Genomic DNA, 22,462 nt, shown 5'->3' with positions numbered 1-22,462 from the left:
TATTTTATTTAAAAAATTAAAAATGAACTGAACAATTTAAGGGTTTACAATATTTCCTATTATATCTAAATTATCGAGTAAATTCTCATTTTTGATCAAGAGCAAACATGCAATGTTAAAATGTATAGTCAAAAAGTTGCAAAATTTAAATCAAGTAAAAACATTATACAAAGCTTAATTTTACATTAACGTTGATCTTATTTTAAATTATAATGGACAAGTCATTTTGCATTTACATTTAAAATACCCTGTTAGTAAAACGGACATCACTAGAACAAAATAAGAATGTCACGCTTTACAATATCTCAGATCTACATTTCCATAACTTTCCATAACATGTCGTTTAATAAACAGGTGTTCCTCTGCTTCTCTTTACTACCATAATAAAAGCCGTGACATGAGCTACGCAGTACATAATTACCAAACAGACACAATTCCTCCAGAAGTTCTCTTCGGAGAAACCAAATTTCCTCAAAACTTCGGGTCCAGTCTTTATACACGGTGATCCTGGAGACTTACACTCTATCGTTTGAATTGAATCCCATTGAAGTATGGAAATGCTTTCGACTCCGTAGTAGAAACCTGAGATGTAACGCAGCCAGGAAACATAAGGAGACGCGCTGGCCAGGTTGAGGTAGATCCCAGAAAACATAGTGCCTACCAGTTCGAAGGGAACGGACACTAAAGCTGCAGTCTCCATTTTGTCGAAGACGGAGGAGAGGAATGAACCTAAGAACAATTAAATAATTATTAATAACATCGCAATGATTTCACACAGAATTTGACAAAGATATTAAGTAAGACTTAAGAAATAGATACCAAGACACATAGCTAGTATTTTAGACGTCTTATTTCAATTGTTAAATGCGATAATAAAACAATAACTACATTAATTCATATAGAAAGCCTACATTCAGAAGACAAACATGAGTATACCCTGCAAGTACGTAAATGTACGAAGGTGTTTTTTTTCTTAATACATACCGTAAGCATTTGCGTAGTTTGCGCACAAGATGCAGACGAAGCAGAAGCCGAGCCAGTTCATAAAGCCACCTTGAAGACCAGCCACAGTGAACACCAATGAAGCAAAAAGCACTGGCGCGATTACAGCTCGTGGCATCTGAAAAAAAAAGCTCGTGTTATTCTCAATGTAAACGAATTTGCATAATTGATAATTCGTGTGTAATTAATCGATTGGTCATAAAATAATAAAACATATAATAAACTAGTTTGCAGCTACCAATCAAAAGGTGTCGATGCAGATGTCTGATTTTTTTTTATGAAAAATATATCATTTTATCACATTCTTTTTGTTTGAATAAAATATATTCAATAAATTTTCGAAATTTTATTTACTACGGCACTATCTTTTATCAGCAGTAAAGTGCAAATAATTATACCATTCAGTCTAAAGATAAAGGTAAGTAAAGCAGAGGAGATAGGTAATAAAATGTAGATTTTACAATCTGAAGAACGGCATTTCTACGGGAAAAAACAAAAAGTAATAAGAGAAATATTTAAGGTATTAATTATCAAAGGGTTGTTTTCAATATACAATAAAGATTAATGTTCTTAAATCAATCCCTCGCATTTCCCTGTAGTTAACCGTGCACGTCAACTTGCGAGTTTTAATTAACTGAATAAACACATTTTAAACACTTGTATTCAGACAAAAACATTGGTATGCTCATCAGAGGTACGCATCAACGCGTGAATCAACCATACAGTAGGCATTCACTACCAAAAAAGTCAAATTAAAAACAGTCTGGGATTTGTTTTGTAGTCTCTTGATTTGGAGACAACGATCACTCATGGTCATTGCATATTTTATTAAAATAAGCTCTGATATCAGTGAATAAATTGCATAAACAACCAAAGAAACTGACGTTAATGAAGTTATTACCATAACAATTAATGATTTCGATAAGTTTTTAGCAATTACGTGTTAATTATAGTTACGAAAAAAGCAAACACGAAATTTAAATCAAGCTTATGCATGGAATGATTTAATATTTTCATTCATCATAGAATAGATATAGATATTGTTCATTCTTTGATCGCATTCTTCACTTAAGTTCTACTTACCCAAAATATAACTTTCGACAGATAGTAAGGTAAAGGAGAATAGAGTCCACTGGCTGTCTCTCTCAGTAACACCGGCACTTCGCTAGGGAATGTCACGAAGACAGCATAGATGGAGAGGAAGATGGTCTCAGTGATGGTGAGGTACAAAAGACCTTCCGCGTTCTGGATATCTCGCTGGTCCAAGTCTTTGAATAGACCAGCATAAGGCACCGATATTATAAGACCTACGAACTGTAAGAAAAGAAATATGTTACAATCTCAAAAGCTTCTGGAAAAGAATAATTCCTCAAATACTGACGTAGTTGAGTACATTTTGGACTTTCTTCTTCGTTGCATTGAAGATCTGCATACATCTCACTTTGATTGGGTACATTTACTAATAGGACGTCAGTTTACACGGATTATTGCTAATCAGTCACAAAGATTCGTCAAATCTAGATATTGTCTTTAATTTGTTCGTCAACTCATAGACGTATAATATCAGAATCGTATATCTGCCTCTGAATGGTACGGAAGAATTATCTTTCTTCTATGTATTATAGTAGAGAATGACATTTATATTATTCCTGGAACATGTCTCAACTTCTCAGTACAGCATGTTCATATCTGTCAGAAGTCATCAAACGCAGAATTACGAAATACTTAATACGGATATTCTGTAAGGTCATTGTACTTCCCGTTTAGTCCGGTTCAGCGTGCAACGGTCGACTTTACCACTATTCTGGACCTGCCTTGAGTGAACTCGTTTCAACCCTATAACTTCTCTTATAGTAGTTCTTTTAATTTTTGAATATGTATGAATAAATGTTGCTTCTTAAAGGTCATAGACTATTTTGTTATGTGCCGATGCAATGTATCGTCGGTCAATGTCGTTACAATTTACGATATCCAATGCAGCATGCATAATTAATTTTTGTTTTTTTGATAAACATTGTAGCTATTAAATATTACATTTTTGGCTCGTAAATTTTATATCTTTGTTAACTTAAGTGCCTTTTTTTAAAAGTAAAATAAGATAGAAATTTATTCTTAATTTTTTAAATTTTTTATTTTTATAAACCTTAACTTACCATTAGAAGTAAGAATTCAGCCAGCCACACGGAATTATTATGTTTTAAAGCGAGAAAATTCCTCCACAACAGCCAATAGAACTGGACGAAATAGTTTACTTTGACTCTGTAAAATACGGTTGATATTAATATTTAAGAAAAAACATTTATCAGTTTATTGAAAAAATAGAAAAATATTGTAAAAATGTACTTACAGTGTTAAATATCGCTCGAAGTAGACATTCTAAAATAAATAAAATATATTTAATTTTATGCTATAAACACACAACGCAAAAAATATTCACTTAATTACAGTTGTTTCATCAATCATAATATTTACAGTTATTATGGTGCTGTAAAATAATATCAAAAGGAAAGAAATTTATTTATTTCTTTTTCAATAATTAAATTTAATTTCTTCTTACTACAAAATTCATTAACGAACTCCTAAAAAGAGGAAATAGCACATTACGAGCAAGCATACTCGTAAGTTAACTTTTTGTTCGAATCTTCTGCTTGTTTTATTTTATCGGCGTCCAGAATTGTTTAATTGGACATCCAAAGATATCGTGAAACAAAGGCGATTGACTCATGTGACTATTTGAAGAATAAAAACAAAGCTGTATTTATTTACAGATGGCCAGTTAGTTTAATAAGAAATCGTATTTTTAAATAAAAAGCCCTTATCTCTTCATTATAGAACATTGTTAGAATAATTGTTAATAATTAACATTAAGGAATACTGATAAAGCAATAAACTTTATTACATATTTGAAGCGCTTATCAAAATTTACGAAACATAATATCATTCAATAAAAAAAGCATTAAAATAGTAAACTAATAAAAATAAAAGGCGATCACAGCATGACTTTTAAAAAATAAAAAAGATGAATTATACATTCTAACGCTCACCTTCGGATCTAAAGTACCGTTGAAGTATTCAATCTCGTCTTTAACATCACCGATTTTATTTTCAATGGCGGTCGCGAAGTCCGACCTTTGGTATTCATTGCAAATGCGACGTATTCTTTCCCGGCTTTCCATTTCCTTTTCCACGTCCACGCCAAGTAAAGTCACATAGTACTCCGCAGCATTAAACCCAACAGGACATTTGAAGTTCAAGCTGTATAATATAATAGAGATTTAATCCTAAGACGCCTTAAAATATTACAAGCACTGAACGTCATAACAAGGTTTGGTAAAATAGCCAAAGTTGGTCCTTCGATGTTTTAGGGCAAATACTTATTAGATCAACCAAGGACAGATGGCAGAAACTATTATAAAGGCAACTTGGAGTAGAGTCAACGGCGTTATCCAATTAACCCCGAATCACATAAGGGTTTCTTGACATTTGACAGTGATCTCCATCACACATCAACACAAAGAATTTTATTTAGCGGAATTGTAAAGTTAAAGAATAAGATAATTTGATGAAATGTGCAATGTACACACAAAAATGTAATACAAATTTTAACGGTAAACTCCTCAGTTCAACCTAAAAAATGTCAGGCAAAAGATGTATCGGCAAAAAGTTCATTATCACTGCTATAAGTAATTCGAAAAAGAGTAACTAAAACGATTACTGCAGGTGAACCCGTTATAAATAAAACAGGTTTTGCAACTGGAAATATACTCTGAGCTTGTGTTAATTATCGTGGAAAGTGGATACGCGGATCGCATCTTTGCTACTCAACTATGTTAATTAATTTTTCATAATCTTAAAAAAATAATACGGAGTCATTTGAGAGATGAAATTTGAATGTTTCTTAATCGTGTTGTCTTTTTTTTTGCCTGGTTGCTTCTACTTGTGCATTTAATATTAACCTTATTATATGACTCGGGAAAACATACACCATTGCTTTTTAATATTGTATCTTCATAACGAAAGCTGTATGTTTACTTGGCACTTAATACCAGCATATAATAAGTTCTAAAAAAAATAGATATTTTATTTGGTTTCGAATTTCAAATTATTCAAATGTTTGAATACATTGTAACATTATATTTAGTTAATTAAATGTAACATTGATTTTCATTCAGGCGGAGTGGAAAATTTACAATGCACTTAAATAAATAAATATATTAAAAAGTTGATCTAAAATCTAGATAAATCATTAGTTTCTGTTCCATTTATAATGCATCATCATACTGGCAAGTAAGAAAGGTTTAATTTTTTTTAAATTACGAATTTAATATTCAAATTCTAAAAAAATATTAGTGATGGCTGAAAACAAAATAAAAGCAAAAAACATTGTTTAAAGATAGCTAGAAAGGAAAAGCATTAATTACCTACGTTTTACAATGCGAGAAATTAAATTTTCCAACATGGTTTTGACTTATAATCTCCTTATGATTACTCAATCTTTGTCGGCTAGTTTCATGACTGACGTTTGATTATCTTGTCAAAATATAACATGGGATTAGAGTTTTTTTTATATCACGCTACAATGAAAGGCCGTAAAACAAAAAACGAAAAGGTTAATAGGGTTATGTTAGAGTTAAAAGTATAAAAGAGAGTATGGTCGTTGAGGAATCCGTATTTTTTAAGTTGCCGAGTTCATTATAAGAAACAAAGGGTCCATAAAGAAGGAAACAAAGATTTTCAAAAAAGATTTGCTGTCCCAATAAACATCATACGTATAGTACATATATCGCTGTAAAGAATAAAAGAAAGGGAGTAGGTAAATTGGAATGTGGAATAATTATTATTTTAAAAAAATATTTACATTTAAAAATTAGGAGAAAATACGTATGATGAGATGATGGTGGATGTTTTGTGGTTTAGATTACACGCTAAAGAATTTAACGGACAAAAAAAAATTTGGGTTGTCAGTGCACTAAACAGGTCAATTAGGTACACGTTTTTGCTCCCACTACCTAAAACAAGATCTTTTTGTAAACAAGATTCTGCTTAATCAATATATGTGATTTCATAAGAGGTTTTATGTTCTTTTTCTTTAACGGCATCTAAGTGTTTCGGTCACAGAACTTTTCGATTCCCTTTTTTAGTTTTTTTATCTGCGCATTAGGGATTTGGAATGTTTTAACGTGTAACTGTCTTATGGGAGATAATTTTAACCTTTTTTATGAGACAAAAGGCAGGCCACTAACCCGATCGTAGGCGATTGCCCCCGCCCACGAAATTGTATGTCACAAAAACTAAGTGCAGTATAAAAGAAAAGTTGTTGATAAAAAAAAAAATTGGGTACAGAAATTGTGTTGGGAATCTAACTACCTTTATGTTTGACATTAACGTTGTCACCATAAAGATCTTAATCGTCAGTTTCTTTCGATATGTTTATTCTATAGAGAACTGCTGCTCAATAACGTGATAAATTCTTAAAATATACTTACGAAGCGAAGAATTGGTCCGCTTGTTCGATACTTCCGTGGAATGCTATTCTTCCGTTAGCCAGGAGTACAACTTGATGGAACAACTCGAACACACCAGACGCGGGTTGGTGTACAGAGCATATCACAAGTTTCCCTCCAATAGCCAGCCTTCTTAGTCTACTAACGACTGCACTTGCTGCAGAACTGTCCAGGCCAGTTGTTGGTTCGTCGCAGAACAGAATTGGTGGATCGTTAAGTAACTAAAACAAACATTAATGTTATGCGATTGGTTCGCTTGTACAGTATTCATTCTTCGGGGGTTTGGAAATTAAATTCTTTGACTGTTCACACGATACGAATTTTCATAATACGTTTCGCCAATATCCGTATGCATGTCTTGTTAGTTAGTATAGTACATAATAAGCTTCTACTTGTGTATAGTTCAACGTTAGACATCTAGATATAAAAATCAGTTTCTAGATAAGCCACCAATGATTTAAACATCTAAAGATCGTAAGAGTCATGCTAACTAATAATAATTTTAAACGTAATGCAACAAGCTGAATAAGATTTGAGTAATACACAAAATATAAAGTCTGCATTCGAGACAACTAAAAGAAATTGGAGACACTTTGTAATATAAGTGTCTATATTTAATTATATAATTGATGACAAGATACCTACCGCCAGAGTAACGTGATCTGTATTAATAATATACATTCGACATTTGATGTTCATATTAATAGTAAGGAGATTCAAATGTCTTAGATTTTCTATAATTTTTTTAAAAAGATCGTGCGTCTTACGCACTTCGTAGTGTCTTATTAATGTAAGGTACCATCATCAGTATTTAATAGATGTATGAAACTTTCACGTGTATTTGAATAAATTCAATCTTATATCTGTCAGTCAGGCGGTAGATAAAAAAGCCAAGTCACATCGACATGGAATCTTTCTACGGAATATAATTATGTAAATCATACCAGTTTCTAAATCTAATCTTCTAAAACGCCTCTCAGTCACTTTTAATATCGTTGTTATTAATTTATCGGGTTGTTTGTCTACTGTATAGAATTGCTTTGTTAAGGAGCTGACATTTATAATAATATTTAACGACTTCTCATTCTGTATAAATCTTATTTAAATATCTGATGTAAGATGATGTATTACATAACAGGTTATGTTCGCGATGCATAAGAATTAACGATGACAAAATATCAAGCACATCAAACGTTTTTAATATTTCAATCTTACTAATATTATACTTTTATAACTCAAAAAACTATTAATAGGTGTATAGGGGGACTATAACCAAATACTTCAAACGATCTACGAGGATAGAGTTCTCCATTCTCTATGTCAATTATTTATACTCTTAACTTTCTTTCATAAAGGTTAACATTTATCAAAACATCTGAATGTAGTCTGGTTATTAAAGTAGTCACGTAATAGTCACACATTTGCGCACTTCTTTCTTCCGTCAACACGTTCACTGCCACTCGATTCGTCTTATTACGTGTCAGTAGATTGAATGTTAAAAATAACTTAACTCACCTGAACTGCTAAAGCGACTCTCTTCCTTTCGCCTCCGGATAATGCTTTCAGTTTGGTGCGGGTGCAATTCGTGACACCGAGTTCGCCCAGCAGCTGTTGAACTCGACGCGCCCTGACTGCTGCACTAGATCGCTTGTCCATCATCATGCGTGCCTTTAAAATATGTTCTTTTGTATTTACAAAGCATAGGGATAGGTGAGGCATATTGAGCTTGTGTTAAATATTAACCGGCGTTGAATATCTAACTAGGAGATTTCCGTTAGGTTTGTTCAATGTTTCTCTCATATTTCACAAGCGTTTGTCTCAAACTTTAGTAACTTTTTCTTTATATCCTATTACGTATATTAGTAAAATTTAATTTTGTAACCTTATACAGTGTCGACAACTTATAAAAAAACTTGACTTTACTTAAGGTTTACGTCATTTGAGTTTTGTGCTATTAATAGCCATCATTTGTATGGGAAATTGTAGATACATTAATGAATATTTATTAGGAGAACAAGATACACTTTGATAAATTAGTAACGTAATTAAGCATATCTGATATTTCAATCGTTCATTTTCACCCACACGACTAGTCATAAGACATAATTTTACACATAAGAACACAATTTTACACCTTAGAACAGGGGTCGTCAACTTGATAACACCAGAGATCTACTGTTTACCGAAGTAAATCTGTGCGATCTACCAATTACAAGCTTAATGAAATTATAAATTAATCACCATAGTTATGTAGATTAAAAAAAAAAGAAATGATTAAACTGACAATTTTAAAAGCGTCAATAGCCTAATGGTTAAGGGTACGGATTTCCGATCACGAGGTCGGGAGTTCGAATCCCTCCATTGGACTATTGTCGTAAACCATATCCTAGCACAAGCCTAGAGCTTAGTTGGAATGGTAAAAGAAATATTAGTAAATTTACTAAAAAAATCTGCTAATATTTTACTAAAAAAAAAATATTGTGAAGTTAGATAAATAACTTTATCCATATGCTAATTTTTATGATTAGATTACTTAGTAATAAAAAGAGCAAGTAAATAAATTAATACTGAATTTTAAAAAAATAATGAATCATTACAAATGCGCAAATATAGAAAAACTATAGATTAACGATGATAAATCTCAAAAATCAAAATAATAAATTAAAAAAATTATGACTTATTTATGTTTAATCTATTCCATAGCATCATGGATGCAAATCAGCTTAGCTAACGATCTCCAAAATCTGGTTTTAAATATTTAATGCATAGGTTAATCTGTTTAGACAAACTGGATTAATTCAACAATATTATATATCAAAGATAAATAACAAGATAGTAAAATAATAAAATTTAATATTATTTATATATATATATTGTATTCGAAATAATCGCCAAACATCTGATAGAGAAAAAATAACAGAAATAACACACACATTTATGTATCCGTATCATTTCCTTTTTATACAAATTACATGGGGAAATGGTAGAGGCTAAAAATAACGCATTTTTAATCTTAGGGTACGTCCACAGACCAAGCGTATTAACCATGTATACGTTCCAGATTGTTTAATTAAAGTGAATAATTCCTACACTTACCATAAATTCCATGTGTTCGCTGACACTGAGGTCGCCAATGGACAGATCTTCTTGGGGTACAAACCCTGATATACGGGATATGAGGTCAGCGCCGGCTAAACGGCCGTTCAGCATGAGATAGCCGGTGATCGCACTTTTATCTCTCCGACTGATCGCCGCCAGTAACGTTGTCTTACCCGCTCCACTATAAATAAACCATTCATTTAGAACAAACCATCATTCATATAGCCCAATAATATAAAAAAGATTACAGTATTTTTAAAGACTGACAACTTAATTATGTTTAATAAGTACGTATGGCACAGCGTAGTTTTAAATGATTACATTTTCAACTATGTAACACTTTTACTTAATGCCATCCCTTTCATTTTTATGACAAAGTAGAGACAGATGAACTACGGTATTTCAAACTAATGCACACATCTCTAAGTATTACCTGCCAGCTTCTAGAGATGGGTTAAATCAATAGGGTATGGCCTCTGTCAGGTCAAACTTGACTTGGCTCATCACGGATAAACTTTCCATTACATTATTTTTTTTGTTTATAGGATGATTTATGATCATCGTCTACATATATGTAAATAATTTGTAACATAAAAACTTGATAATACAAGATTAATTATTATTTGTTGTTCACACGGCATTTTTATAAATCACAGAATATTCAGCTTGTAATTATTGTGAGATTATTTTAGTTTATATAAATATTAGCAGGACTTGGATTATCATTGCCGTTATATTTGTACTAAAACATATTATTATGTGAGAGGAAAACAGCATACTTTTGTACCAGTGATTCCGTAGGGGAAACTCACAGATACTCTACAATTTTAATGCGAGTTCAGTCATTCTCTACTCTAAAAAGACATAATGAGAGTATTTTTTCTGTCTTTCGGTTAGTGTGTAATGTTAATTCTCTTCTTTCCTTTTTGAACGATCAGTTTTAACTACTTAAATGTTGCAAAAAAGTCATCGACTCTACTTGAAGTGGATAAAAAGTTCTAAGTATTCACACAACCATTGTTATGAACCAAAAAATGTGTCAGAATTGTGTTTAATTATATATTAATAGTATGATTTTAATAACGAAAAATATACCAATGATGTCAAGTGAATCACTTCTATGGGCACTTAATGCCACAAAAATACAATTAACGAGTTCCAATGGACCATTACAAATTCTTAATTATTAGAAATATTTACAAATGACCTTTATTTAATTTAAACATTGATGTTTCTCCTAAACTAAACGATAATTACGTTCCGGTCTGATCCGATTCCCACGGTCATACGAGTAAATGTCAGCGAGACATGTTGTTTCCTTATTATTAAGCAAATTGCATTATTGAACTTATTCTAGAAAGGAACTGCGACTTCTGGGATGAGAACTATTTAAGTTTTCTATTTCACCTATGTCCTAATCGCTCTCGGTTTTAGGAACGCTATCGCGGTTGATTTTATGAGAATATACGTATAAAACCTATTTAGACATTGAAAATGACAAAAGAAAAATGTGACATGACAGTCACAGTGCAAAGATAATCTTGTGATATTTTTTGACGTTTGCAAAGGGGCGCTAGTGGGCTGTCATAATTTAGTTTGACTTATACCCACCGTTTCAAATAGACTATTTGGTGGCAAATCCGAACTTAGTTTATAATAAGTAGTGAGTTACTTAACTCAAGGCGTTATATTTAATCATATTAGTACAAAAGATTATGATGATGATAAGATGTATGGATGATGAGAAGATGTATGGATGTTTGTTTGTGGGTAACTACAATGGCTAAACGGATCTAGATGTAATTTGGCACAGAGATAGATACTATCTAAAAGAACAGATAGGCTGATAAATAAGTTTTTTTTTCTAAATTCCATGCGGACGGTGTCGCGTTTAAAAGTTAGTATTAACATTAAAGATATTTTTTTAAAATTATAATCATATAATATGCAAATTAATTAATAAAAAACATGGATATACTAAAATTAGTTTTATCCATTAATTTATTTAAACTTTGTTTTATAATTATTCATTTCGAGATAATCACGTAATACATAATTTTCCATATCTTACCTTGAGCCCATTAATGCCACCAGATTGCCGGACGAAACAACACCGCTCACTGGGAACAAAATAACATGATAAATATCACGAAAATATTTTTCAAGTAATTATTTCTTGTTTAAATGCTACCTTACTCATTGTTTTGTTCAGTACTTCCTGATATAATATTAGATATATCGGACTTTGTAAAGTCTTAATAAAACTTATCTGAACCTTAACCCTTATGTTCATTTTGTATATTATACCATACATACAACTTTTAAAAAAAATACGATCACTATAAAATAAATTTTAACTTAGTTCTATTAAACTTATTTTTTCTTTTCTTCAAAAAAGAAATCTTGCCACAATAAGGGTTAATAACACTGTAATCACAGACTTCTTAGGTACAGACATGTTTTGTTTCATCAATTTAAACACTTACGGTTGGTTTCTAAGACCAAAATCTCCGTAGAACATATCGTCATCCCTGTTTTATCTTTGACAAAATAGAGATAACAATATGTTTTAACAGTTTTTATGGTCTTAGAAACCCAGGGTAAAACATTAGAAAATAAATCCATAGACAATAAATGACATTGTCAGACAGTTAACCAATGAAATGTGGGTAAATGTACCTCATTTCTATTGAATCCGACAGATGTAAGGTGTAGTAGGTTTCATTATAATTTTATATGTATGTAACTCACAACCTTAAAACCGTTAACCATTTAGTTATTTACCAACATGTTATGAAAACGTGAGTTAAGACGACCTTTATAAAATAATTCCACAGTTCTTCGATGTTAAATATAAATGATTTAGGTGTGGAAATATGATAGTTATGTTTTTCTACATGGCGTTTATTACAATGTTTATTGTGGTAGGTTATATGGCGCCAGGTTTAGGAAATTTTCAAATGACAGTTATTAACATAAGTGGTTAAAACGGTACTTAATGTAACTTAAAATATTAGATACTATTACACTAGTAGTTAGTTTTTATTCCTATTATGTTTTACGATGAGTCTGGTATGGGTTGGAACATTAGACATAAATGTTAGGTTAGGTTAGGAATTAAAATTTTCACACTATTTATTTGGTACTTAGACATTTATGATATTTTAAATAACATATAGGTATATTGCGTATATTAAAATGCAACAAAGTTTGCAGTAAATAGCATATAATTGTAGTAAGCGGCAATAGCAGTTGTCGTTAACTCTTATTTAAGTATAAACGATTAATAAAATTACTAAAATTAACTTGTAACTTAACCAACATTTATGACAACCAACAACGGTTTACAGTTTTTTGTAATCATTGGTTATGGATAAACTCCGCGCAGTTGACATTTGTTAACCCGACTATTATATTAATCTTGATAATAACCACGTCCGTTATTTACCTGTTTCAATATCTCGTTAACGGCGAATACATTAAATATGATTATAGTTAACTGTTAAAAGTTCCTTATTAATTACGACCCGCACCGGACGCATCGCACGGATTAAACGGATTTGCTTTGTCTTGATGCGATGCGCTATGTAAAATCATACGAAGCAAAATAATTCCGTTGCGGGCTTAGGTGCGGTGCGTCCGGCGCAGGCCAATGGACGCGAACCTTTTTCGGTATATGTAGAATTGTATTGGGTTTTCTTTTTTTATATAAAAGCATAGATAAAGCACATAGTTTTGTGATAATTCCGAATTTACACAGACATCGAGTTGATCCGACATTGTTAGGGGTTGCAGCGAAGCCTTTGAGGGTATCAGGAAGCCATGTTAACAGTGTTAAAGTCCTATCATCCCCCACCCTGCAGTATTTACTCGCAAGGCTTTCAATCATTTTAATTCAAAGTGGATTTTGACTAAAACAAGAGAGAGAATTTAATTTAGTTTTAGGGTGTATGTATGCTTTTACAAAGACAAATAGATTCTAATAAAGTAGTATCTAGTTTAGTCAGGTTTATGCGCTTTATTTCAATACATAAACTATTAAAAAAACAGCTATCTATGTCGAAAATTAGTTTTGGATCAAACTCGAAATCAAAATTAGCATGAATGTAAATTATTTTTTTTAAAAGCACACTGACCTCCATGTAGAACTTTGACCTCTTCGTACACCGCTGACCGCCATATGCTTGTTTGTATTTTCTTCTTTCTGTATACTGATAAATCTTTCCATGACAGAGTAAGGTTCTCCGGGTTGTCAGTGAGGCCGGCCATTTCGTCGTCTTCCCAGTTCACTATGGCACCGGTTAGGACATTTCTTGTCGGTAATTTTAGTTCCTTCATTTTTGTCTTAAGTCATTGGCACTGTAAACAAGATTGAATACATTTAATGGGTAAACAAAACAACAAAGGTTAACGCGCATTGCTTCACTCATCGCTAAACTGGAACCGCCCCACGATCGCCGCCGCGTACATGCTTAATAATATCCCAGTATAGTAAGACAGTAGCGTTTACATTGTCAGTTGTATGTTTAACATAATACTGTCCTGGCATTAAGTAAACCAGACATCCCTCCCGCCGTTTGAGTAGGATTAAGATATAAAATTGCAATATATTATTTTCGCATGAACGGGTGGACTGCGCGACGCGTGAATCACAAGGTCGGCATTGGAATTTAAAAATAAAAGTCTATAACATATCTAGGCATTAAAAAATATGGAAATTTTGAGAACCGGCTTGTTATTGTAAAATTAATGCCAAGTTCAAAAAAACCGACGCAGACAATTTTATGCGTAGACTTGGTAAACTTTTTTTAATTATGAAAATATTGTTATTTAATTTAATAAACATGACAATATTTTCATAGTTAAATGTCGTTTGTTGTCGTATATGTACTGTAAAAGATTTTTTAATATTCTATCAGAGAGTGTAATAAAAATATAACGAGAACAATTTCCATTTGAAACTTAACAGACAGTTATAAATGCTACCATCGTTGCACAGATCAAACAAATATTATTAACAATTATGTATCTGTGCATGCTAATAACACGTGCAATTTACCTAACATATGACGAATTTATAGCAACGTTTGACATTAGATTTTTTGAGTATTGATGCAAGGACCTCTCTCACATGCTAATATTTCATATTAGGAATACTTAAAAGGAATATTAAGTACGTTTTTATTTCTTGAAATAAAAGAAAAGTTTCGTCTCGCGCTAATGTTGATATACTTTCAAAATTAGCAACCAACCCGCAGCATTGAAGAGGTGCAATAAGGAGATAAAAAAATATCATCTTAGTAAGAAAAATATTGAGAAGCAAGTATTGGCCTCCAACTTTAAATGCGATTCAGGAATCACTTTGATCCGGATGAGTTTGATAGCGATCTCATATTAAAATAACTGGTTTCCAATATATTCGCTTTATTAATGAAACATTCACAAACAGATAAGAGAAAATTATACTTTACCACGGATTTAAACCATATTTTTAGGTTAAATCTGATTTGTCATTTCAAACGTTTCAAACGAAATTAAAAAAAATTGTATCATAATCTTACTAATATTATAAATGCGAATGTTTAGATGGATGGATGGATGTTTGAAGGTATTTCCAAAAGGGCTGCATGGATCTCGCTGAAATTTGGCATAGATGTAGAACATAGTCTGGAAGAACACTTTTTTAATTCCGCGCGGACGGAGTCGCGGGCGACATCTGGTATAGATTCAACAAAAGAAACAAATGACAGAGACAATATAGATTGGCTTTGACATTTAGAATTTACTCATTTGTATTATTGATTAAACTAAAATCTTTTATAATCGCTAATTCATTCTCTAAATAATAATCTTAAGCTTAGGCTACTTAAAATCGTTTATGTGATGAATTAATAATTTAACGAGAATATATAATACTTGATTAGTCCGGACCAGTTTTTTTTGTGGTATATAATGTTTATTTAAATTATTTATACATTTAAATATTAATAAATTATCTCAGAAGCACACAATCTTTTATTATATAAATATAATTCTGGTATTATTAATTATTCTATTTTGCTGTTATTATTAACGTTAACAAAATTTAAATTATGACAAAGGGTTATTTATTACGCTGCGATGCTTAGGAGGCAGACAAAATGAAAAAAGCGACAGTTGAAAAAACTGTAGTTAAATAAACGTGGCGTTTAATTTTTTCAGTATAGTGAACATAGTTTATATACTTAAATTAAAAGGATAGAACTATTGATACTCCAAGATTAAACTAATTTTAACATTTTCTACTAAATAACTAAGATACAAACAAATCAGTAGAATAGAACGCAACAATTAATAATCTCGTGTTGTCAAACAAAACAGTTTAGGATCATTAAAATATTTTAAATTTTTAAATGTGGCATAATAAAGTAAGCGATTTATGTCTACTCTCTTTTATGTTCTATCACACTGGAGCTAAAGCGTAAAGGAACCGACGGAAATCCAATTATGATATGAACCTGGTATGGATTTGGTTTACTCAAACCAACTTGGTACCAAACCCTACAACGTCTAAGGAAACTATGCGAAACACACAAACATTTTGGATATGGTTACATACTTTTCGTTGCCTTTTTAGTAGTAATTTGCTATAGGCGTTAAATAATTTATACTTTAATCTAAATTATGTACAGTCTGATAATTGATTACACTGTATAAATCTTGTCGCATGCACTGTCTGTTATAACAAGATAACGGATACAGTTAGATGTGGCAATGCTCCGCCCTCAATCCTTGTTAACTATATTAAATATATGTTCGTGCTTTGATAGTCTAATGTTTCCGATACTTTCGCTAAGTTTCATAGTAAACAGGCAACTATATTGTAATCCTCAAACGGATCAATGTAATGACCACTTTTTTCCGATAAAATAATGAAGTGACCGATCCTCTGCATATGCAATGTGTTAGAAGGCTATTTTAGGCTTAGGGTTTAGGTTAGGTTAGGCATTTTTATAAGAAAGAAGGTTTTCTGTATATAAAACAATTCTATTAGTTTAACACCGGCCCCGGGGCTGCCAACAAAAAGTATTTAGTGAACAGTGCGCGGCGCATGTCAAGTTTCACGCTTTTTTTCTTATCATCTAGAAGTAATATCTTTTTTCCTCAATTTTTTTATTATAATCTGTATTCATAAATTGACCTTATGCTATCGACGTCTAAGACTTCTTACATTTTTTAAATGATGTTGGTGACGAATTTTCTTTTTTTTTCATATTAAAAGAAAATTAAATTAAAATAAAGGGCTTATTTATACTTTTACGTTATGGACGTTATCATCTTTATAAATGAGGCACTGTATAAATATTTGCGTTACTTTGTCAACTTCTATGAATGTACAGAGTACTTCTCGAAACAGAACATATATATTTCATTATTATAATGATGCTTATCTGTACAAGCCCCACCTTTATATTGTTGCTACTATAATTATCTATTTCTATGTTAATGTCACCAAAGCTATATAAATTAATCTATTACTTCCGTCGAAAAGGTTAAAAAATACGCACGAAAGTTTATTTTTAAATTCGTACCTAATAAATATACATATGTTTTTATAATACATTTAAATGTTAAAGAATAGATTTTTTGTAATGGTCTGCTGCTATCAAAATACTTACTTCTGTGGTTGAGTTGAATGTTGTTTGAAACAGAATAACATTGAATTAACATTTCATTCAAAATATTTAGTAAAAGCTAGCAAATTACGTCTGATAATAACAATAGTTCATAGCTAAAAAAATACCTAGTGATAATAGATGAAATAGGTACAAAATTATACAGGATCGTTCATCATAATTGTTTTTATGACAAAGCATAAAAGTTCTCGTCGTACATTAAGATGAAATTTACCAAACCGCTTATTATAAAATAAGTCATTTAAATCGGGCTTATATCGAATAATATAACAAAAAATTGATCACACACGATAGACTCTGAGGAGTCGAGTGACATGAAAAAAAATGTTCCATTAGACATGCAGTCAATGATTCTGTTTTTTAATTGATATTCGATTGAAACAAGTTACTGAACAGATAAAGAATTAAATTACCTTCCCATTTAGAATCGAATTTCGTACACGACATTATTACTATAAGAGCTAAAGCACCTATGTATGTTTACATACAAAAGTGAAAAGGTCGAAAGACCTAACCGTCGAATTTGATGCCTTACATTTTCTTTGGACAGTGGGAGTGCGATATGTAATAACAAAAGTGTCAATGGAACTCTATGGTATTTGCGTTGTGCGTATCCACTGACATTTCACCTAAATGGTTAGGCATTAAATTATTCAAACTTTCGTGAGACATTAAAATAGCGACGGGCTGTGTCCGCGAGGTAATACCAGTCCCACACACCCCGATGGGCTCGAAACTAGTCGGTGCCGCCATCGGACGGATATACGTGTGTGTTTAGCCATTTTTATATAAGTTTATTAAATGGTTAGTAAATAAACGTCCTTAACTGTGCATATTTCAAATTAGACTTGTGGTGAGACGGGTACGGCGGCCATTTCCCCGGACTGTGTAATAACAAGCCGCGGCCGGTGTCAACTTACAACTGATCACAAAACAAACATCGTGCCGTCTAGACGTTTGTAGAAAAATTCTACAATGTATTTTTATAATTAGCACGCTTATTGTATAACCAATTGACAATAATGCGTAAGCCTTGATTAACAGTGGGGCTACAAATTTTTGTGACAATTGCCTTTATATCGTCAATCATGACAAAATTAGTATGACATTTTTGGTGTACTTTACGCTCGATAGTGACACAAATTTAAATACAGATTTTGTCGATTACGATACTATGGCTATTGTCAAAAATATTCGTGCTAGGCCCACTGATTTTTTATGGGATTATGTCTAATTTATAATTATTGGAATACGTTACAATAGCTGTCAGACATGACCGAAGAATCAAACCGTGGTTCTCCATTAGAAAAGAAATGTACTAATCATTCCTTAAACACACCCATGGCAAAAAAATCACGTAGTTTGGACAAATGAATAGGTACCGAAAATATTATATTGTAATGTCTTAATCGGTAGAAAAAAAAACCGACAAGATCAAATGTTGATTACCCAATAGGTACATAAAATTTTATACTGCATTCTCTTTTTATCGAAGTTGATGAAGATTGATCAGTTTGTAACGTGTATGCAGTGGACATAGCAATCAATAAATACATTAAGAAACAAAATTAAATCGTGTAAGTTTTTATGTAGTCTGGAGAATTCTAAAACTCATTTCAAGATCTATTCATAGACTATGTATAAGTAATTGACCACAAGTCTATTTGTGAATCCGCAAATGTCTATTCATTCTTCTCTTCATTAAATATGTAATTTGATAGCACTAAGACGGATTTTGCTCCGTGTATAAAATTTAAATTTAAACAAAAAAACCCAGACAAATAGGTTGATCACAAAAAATAAATAAATAAGTTGTTACTTTTTCATTTATATTGTAATTTCTGCTTCTTCTATCTAAGAGTTATCATCTGTACAAAAAATGTTAACAAACACCTACTGCATTAAACGCGTTCCAAATACAATCAAAGACGTAATAAAATTGAGATGTGGCTATAAGTAAAACTATTTCGTAGTTTATTTTAACTAGCAGTTGTCAGCGACATCGTCCGAATGTATTTAAAAAATAATAATAAATATGGCCTATGTCACCTGGGTATAATGTAGCTTCCCAATGGTGAATTTTTTTTAACACAGTTAAGTATTTTCAAAGCATATTCCATGCAAAAAAACAAACAAGCAATCAAATCTTTTCTTTTTCTATAATACTAGCTGTCGCCCGCGACTCCGTCCGCGCGGGATTAAAAATAGATGTTGGCCGATTCTCAGACCTACTCAATATGCTCACAAAATTTCATGAGAATCAGTCAAGCCGTTTCGGGGGAGTATTGGAACGAAAATTGTGACACGAGAATTTTATATATAAGATTTTAGAACAGATAAATAACTAATTAAAAAATATTTTATAACATTTTCTCAATTTCTTGTCTACTATTTTACTCAACTCACTAATTCTGGGTAAAAAATACTGGCTTAGACAAGGCAGTTGTAGAAAAAACTTATCTCTTATAGCTTTTAATGTTGCCACACATCCTTTTGATGTAAGATATAAATCACTTTTATCGTAGATAAATTTGCCGGCTATTTTAGACTTTGAATAATTATTATTGTAAGTGCATACAACAATAAAAGACAGACGGAATAAAAATTCATAGATTGTAGATGGCAAGATTAATTGTATCCTTTTGGGTATGAAATTGTTTCATTCATTTACTTCAGCCTCTAATTCTCAATAGGTTTGTTTCCACTTCATAAATACGCATGCAAACATATTTTCATTCCTCATTCTGTTTTAAAACTGTGATATTAATCTGTTTTTATAGTTGTGTTAGCAAAGGAACGCAAAAAGTAATCAGTTTCATTTATGTCTTTGAATTATCTTTTGTTGAGTATTGAAAACCCAATAAATCCAATTAAAATAAAAAAAATTGACGACGTTATTCTGTGTGTCCACTTATATTCTTAATGATTTCTCACTTATGTTCCATAAAATCTAAATTTTTTATGAACTCGGAAATGCGTTTCCGTAATAATTATTCGAAACTGTTCAGAGATTCATTTTAAAGTTTGAACTAAATTTATTTCCATAGACAATCAGATGGTGCCTATAATTTTAGTCTGAATTTAAAGTATCACGATCTCGTAAAATAATATGTCAATGACTTTACTTTTTTATTTCCATTGTACTTGTACGACCTATCCCAAACCATTACCTTTTTTTCGTCTCTCTGCTTTTATACTTTTTCCTTATTCTAGTCACTGTTACACACGTGCTTAACCTCAAAACCAAGAACGGTAAATACAAAAACTACTTTGAACTTTAGAAACTTTGATTAAGTATTTTGTGGTTATAATATTTTATAGAATCCGACCATAGTTCTACGAATTGCTATTCGAGGCCCTTATGTTACATAAAAGTTATGCGTTACTACAAAAATATGTTAAATATGTTGATGTTAGTTTAAATTAACTACAAATTGTTTTAAAATATGTTACGCAACAAAAAGCCAACATAAATTTCAAATTAAAAATCAATTAAGAAACATTACGTTGGAATTTATGTAATTCATTATATTCGTAAGTAAAAATGTGATAAAACATAAAACGCATTAATATGAGTCTACGTTTTTATTCATAACTATTTATTAAGTTACATTTAGTTATAAGAATTTAGTAAAGAGTTTGAAGTAATATATCTATTTTAATTTTAAAAATATTGCTAAATTAAATATCTTCCGAGAAGTCTCGTTATTATAATTACAATTTAAAAAAAAACGACCCATTATTTTAATGTCTACAGTCGCTAAAGTAACGATTATATGGAAAACTAAACCTAATTGTGGTTAATTCCCAATATTCATTGTCATTATCACTTTCACAACTGTAATGTTAGTAAAATTATTCCGTAAAAAATCAAGGCGAACTGAATCCTACACTATACCAGAATGAATATATATTTTTTGTGATACACTTAACTAAGAAACTATTAATGTTTCAGATATGGGATTTTGTATAGTAAATTCAAATTATTTCTTATTTATAGTTTTTTTTTTTATTTCACAATAATTAAGACAAAGAAGATATAACGATAAGTTTCACGATAAGCCCTCTTAAAACTTTTTTCTAGTAACATGAGTTTATTTGTTAATACTATTTCTAGATTTTTCAATGTTAATGTCATTGAATATAGCGTTGATCTCTCATACTAGATGAAATGAATGTTATAATACTACAGAAAGTTTCAAGGACGAATTAAATTGCAACCGAAAACAGGTTTCGTAAAGCGGTTTTTTTTTTCAAAATTAAATTTTATTAATTAGAAAATATTGCAGTAAAAGTGTTATTTTCATATTAATTATCATTATGAACAACGCTAAATGCTAAAGATTTTATAATTTTAAATTTTATAGAAATCCAAAAAAAAATATTTTTCGTCAAATCGTAAATAACGTCGGTATATTTAGACTGCAAGTTATCAAGATGTTATAAGTAAAGACAATATTAAAAGAAAAAAAAAATAAAAACTTACCTCTTTAAAAAAATAATAAACACTTCTAGTGATTAAACTAAATACTATTTATGTTGTTGCAATTCGGACGCATCAATATGTCACAGAATTTTCAAACGTCCAATCCGGTTTCACTAGCCGGTTCTAACACAAAATGTTTTTATAACAGATATTTTCAAAAAAAATATTAATTTTAAATTCAACTGTAACATATAGTTTAGTAAAAAACGACTAAAAAGACGTTTTAAGCCCGATAGCGCTCACATCACATGCGACACACACGAGCCTCTCTCGTCGACTGAATTAGTGACCACTAAAATGAACTTATCTTTATGAAATTTTCAACTGAAATTGATAAAATTAAGTCAATGATCTTACAGTAATTACGTATCAGGTAATAACCTTTATTATGAAATTAAAGTCATTAAGCCCATTTTCGGTAAACTTACTCTGACTCTGATTACGTCATTTGATGCATTTATTAATTTTATGATATTTAAGTTTTGTATTAATACTATCACAGTATAATAAATATCACAGTGTAACTAAAGGGTTTATAGCTTTTTATCGATTGCTTCGAAAGTTGCGTCCTCAGCTATGAATTAACAGATTATAAAACATAAATGAGGTTTCATTTTAAAGAACAGTGAATTAAATTATTTAAAAACTAAAAACATGATGTTAAAGTGATAAAATAATGAGACGGAAATAATTTT

General features: G+C 31.0%; 1 protein-coding gene across 1 annotated transcript; it reads right to left on the bottom strand.

Moving 5' to 3' along the window:
* Positions 1-36: 36 nt before the first annotated feature.
* Positions 37-22,047, bottom strand: LOC106124805 (protein scarlet). The gene is made up of 12 exons (XM_013321776.1): positions 21,768-22,047; positions 13,742-13,964; positions 11,677-11,725; positions 9,603-9,786; positions 8,022-8,174; positions 6,489-6,727; positions 4,047-4,257; positions 3,350-3,378; positions 3,156-3,261; positions 2,086-2,316; positions 985-1,120; positions 37-729 (listed from the first exon to the last, which is right to left on the bottom strand). The coding sequence occupies exons 2-12, from the start codon at positions 13,941-13,943 to the stop codon at positions 344-346; spliced, it is 1,926 nt and encodes a 641-aa protein (XP_013177230.1). The 5' UTR covers positions 13,944-13,964; positions 21,768-22,047; the 3' UTR covers positions 37-343.
* Positions 22,048-22,462: the final 415 nt, after the last annotated feature.

The sequence above is a fragment of the Papilio xuthus genome, unplaced genomic scaffold (assembly GCF_000836235.2).
Source record: "Papilio xuthus unplaced genomic scaffold, Pxut_1.1 DF825946.1, whole genome shotgun sequence".
In the NCBI taxonomy this organism is placed as follows: domain Eukaryota; kingdom Metazoa; phylum Arthropoda; class Insecta; order Lepidoptera; family Papilionidae; genus Papilio; species Papilio xuthus.
Note: the sequence above shows the minus strand (reverse complement) of the source record. Positions and strands in the feature narration are given on the sequence as shown.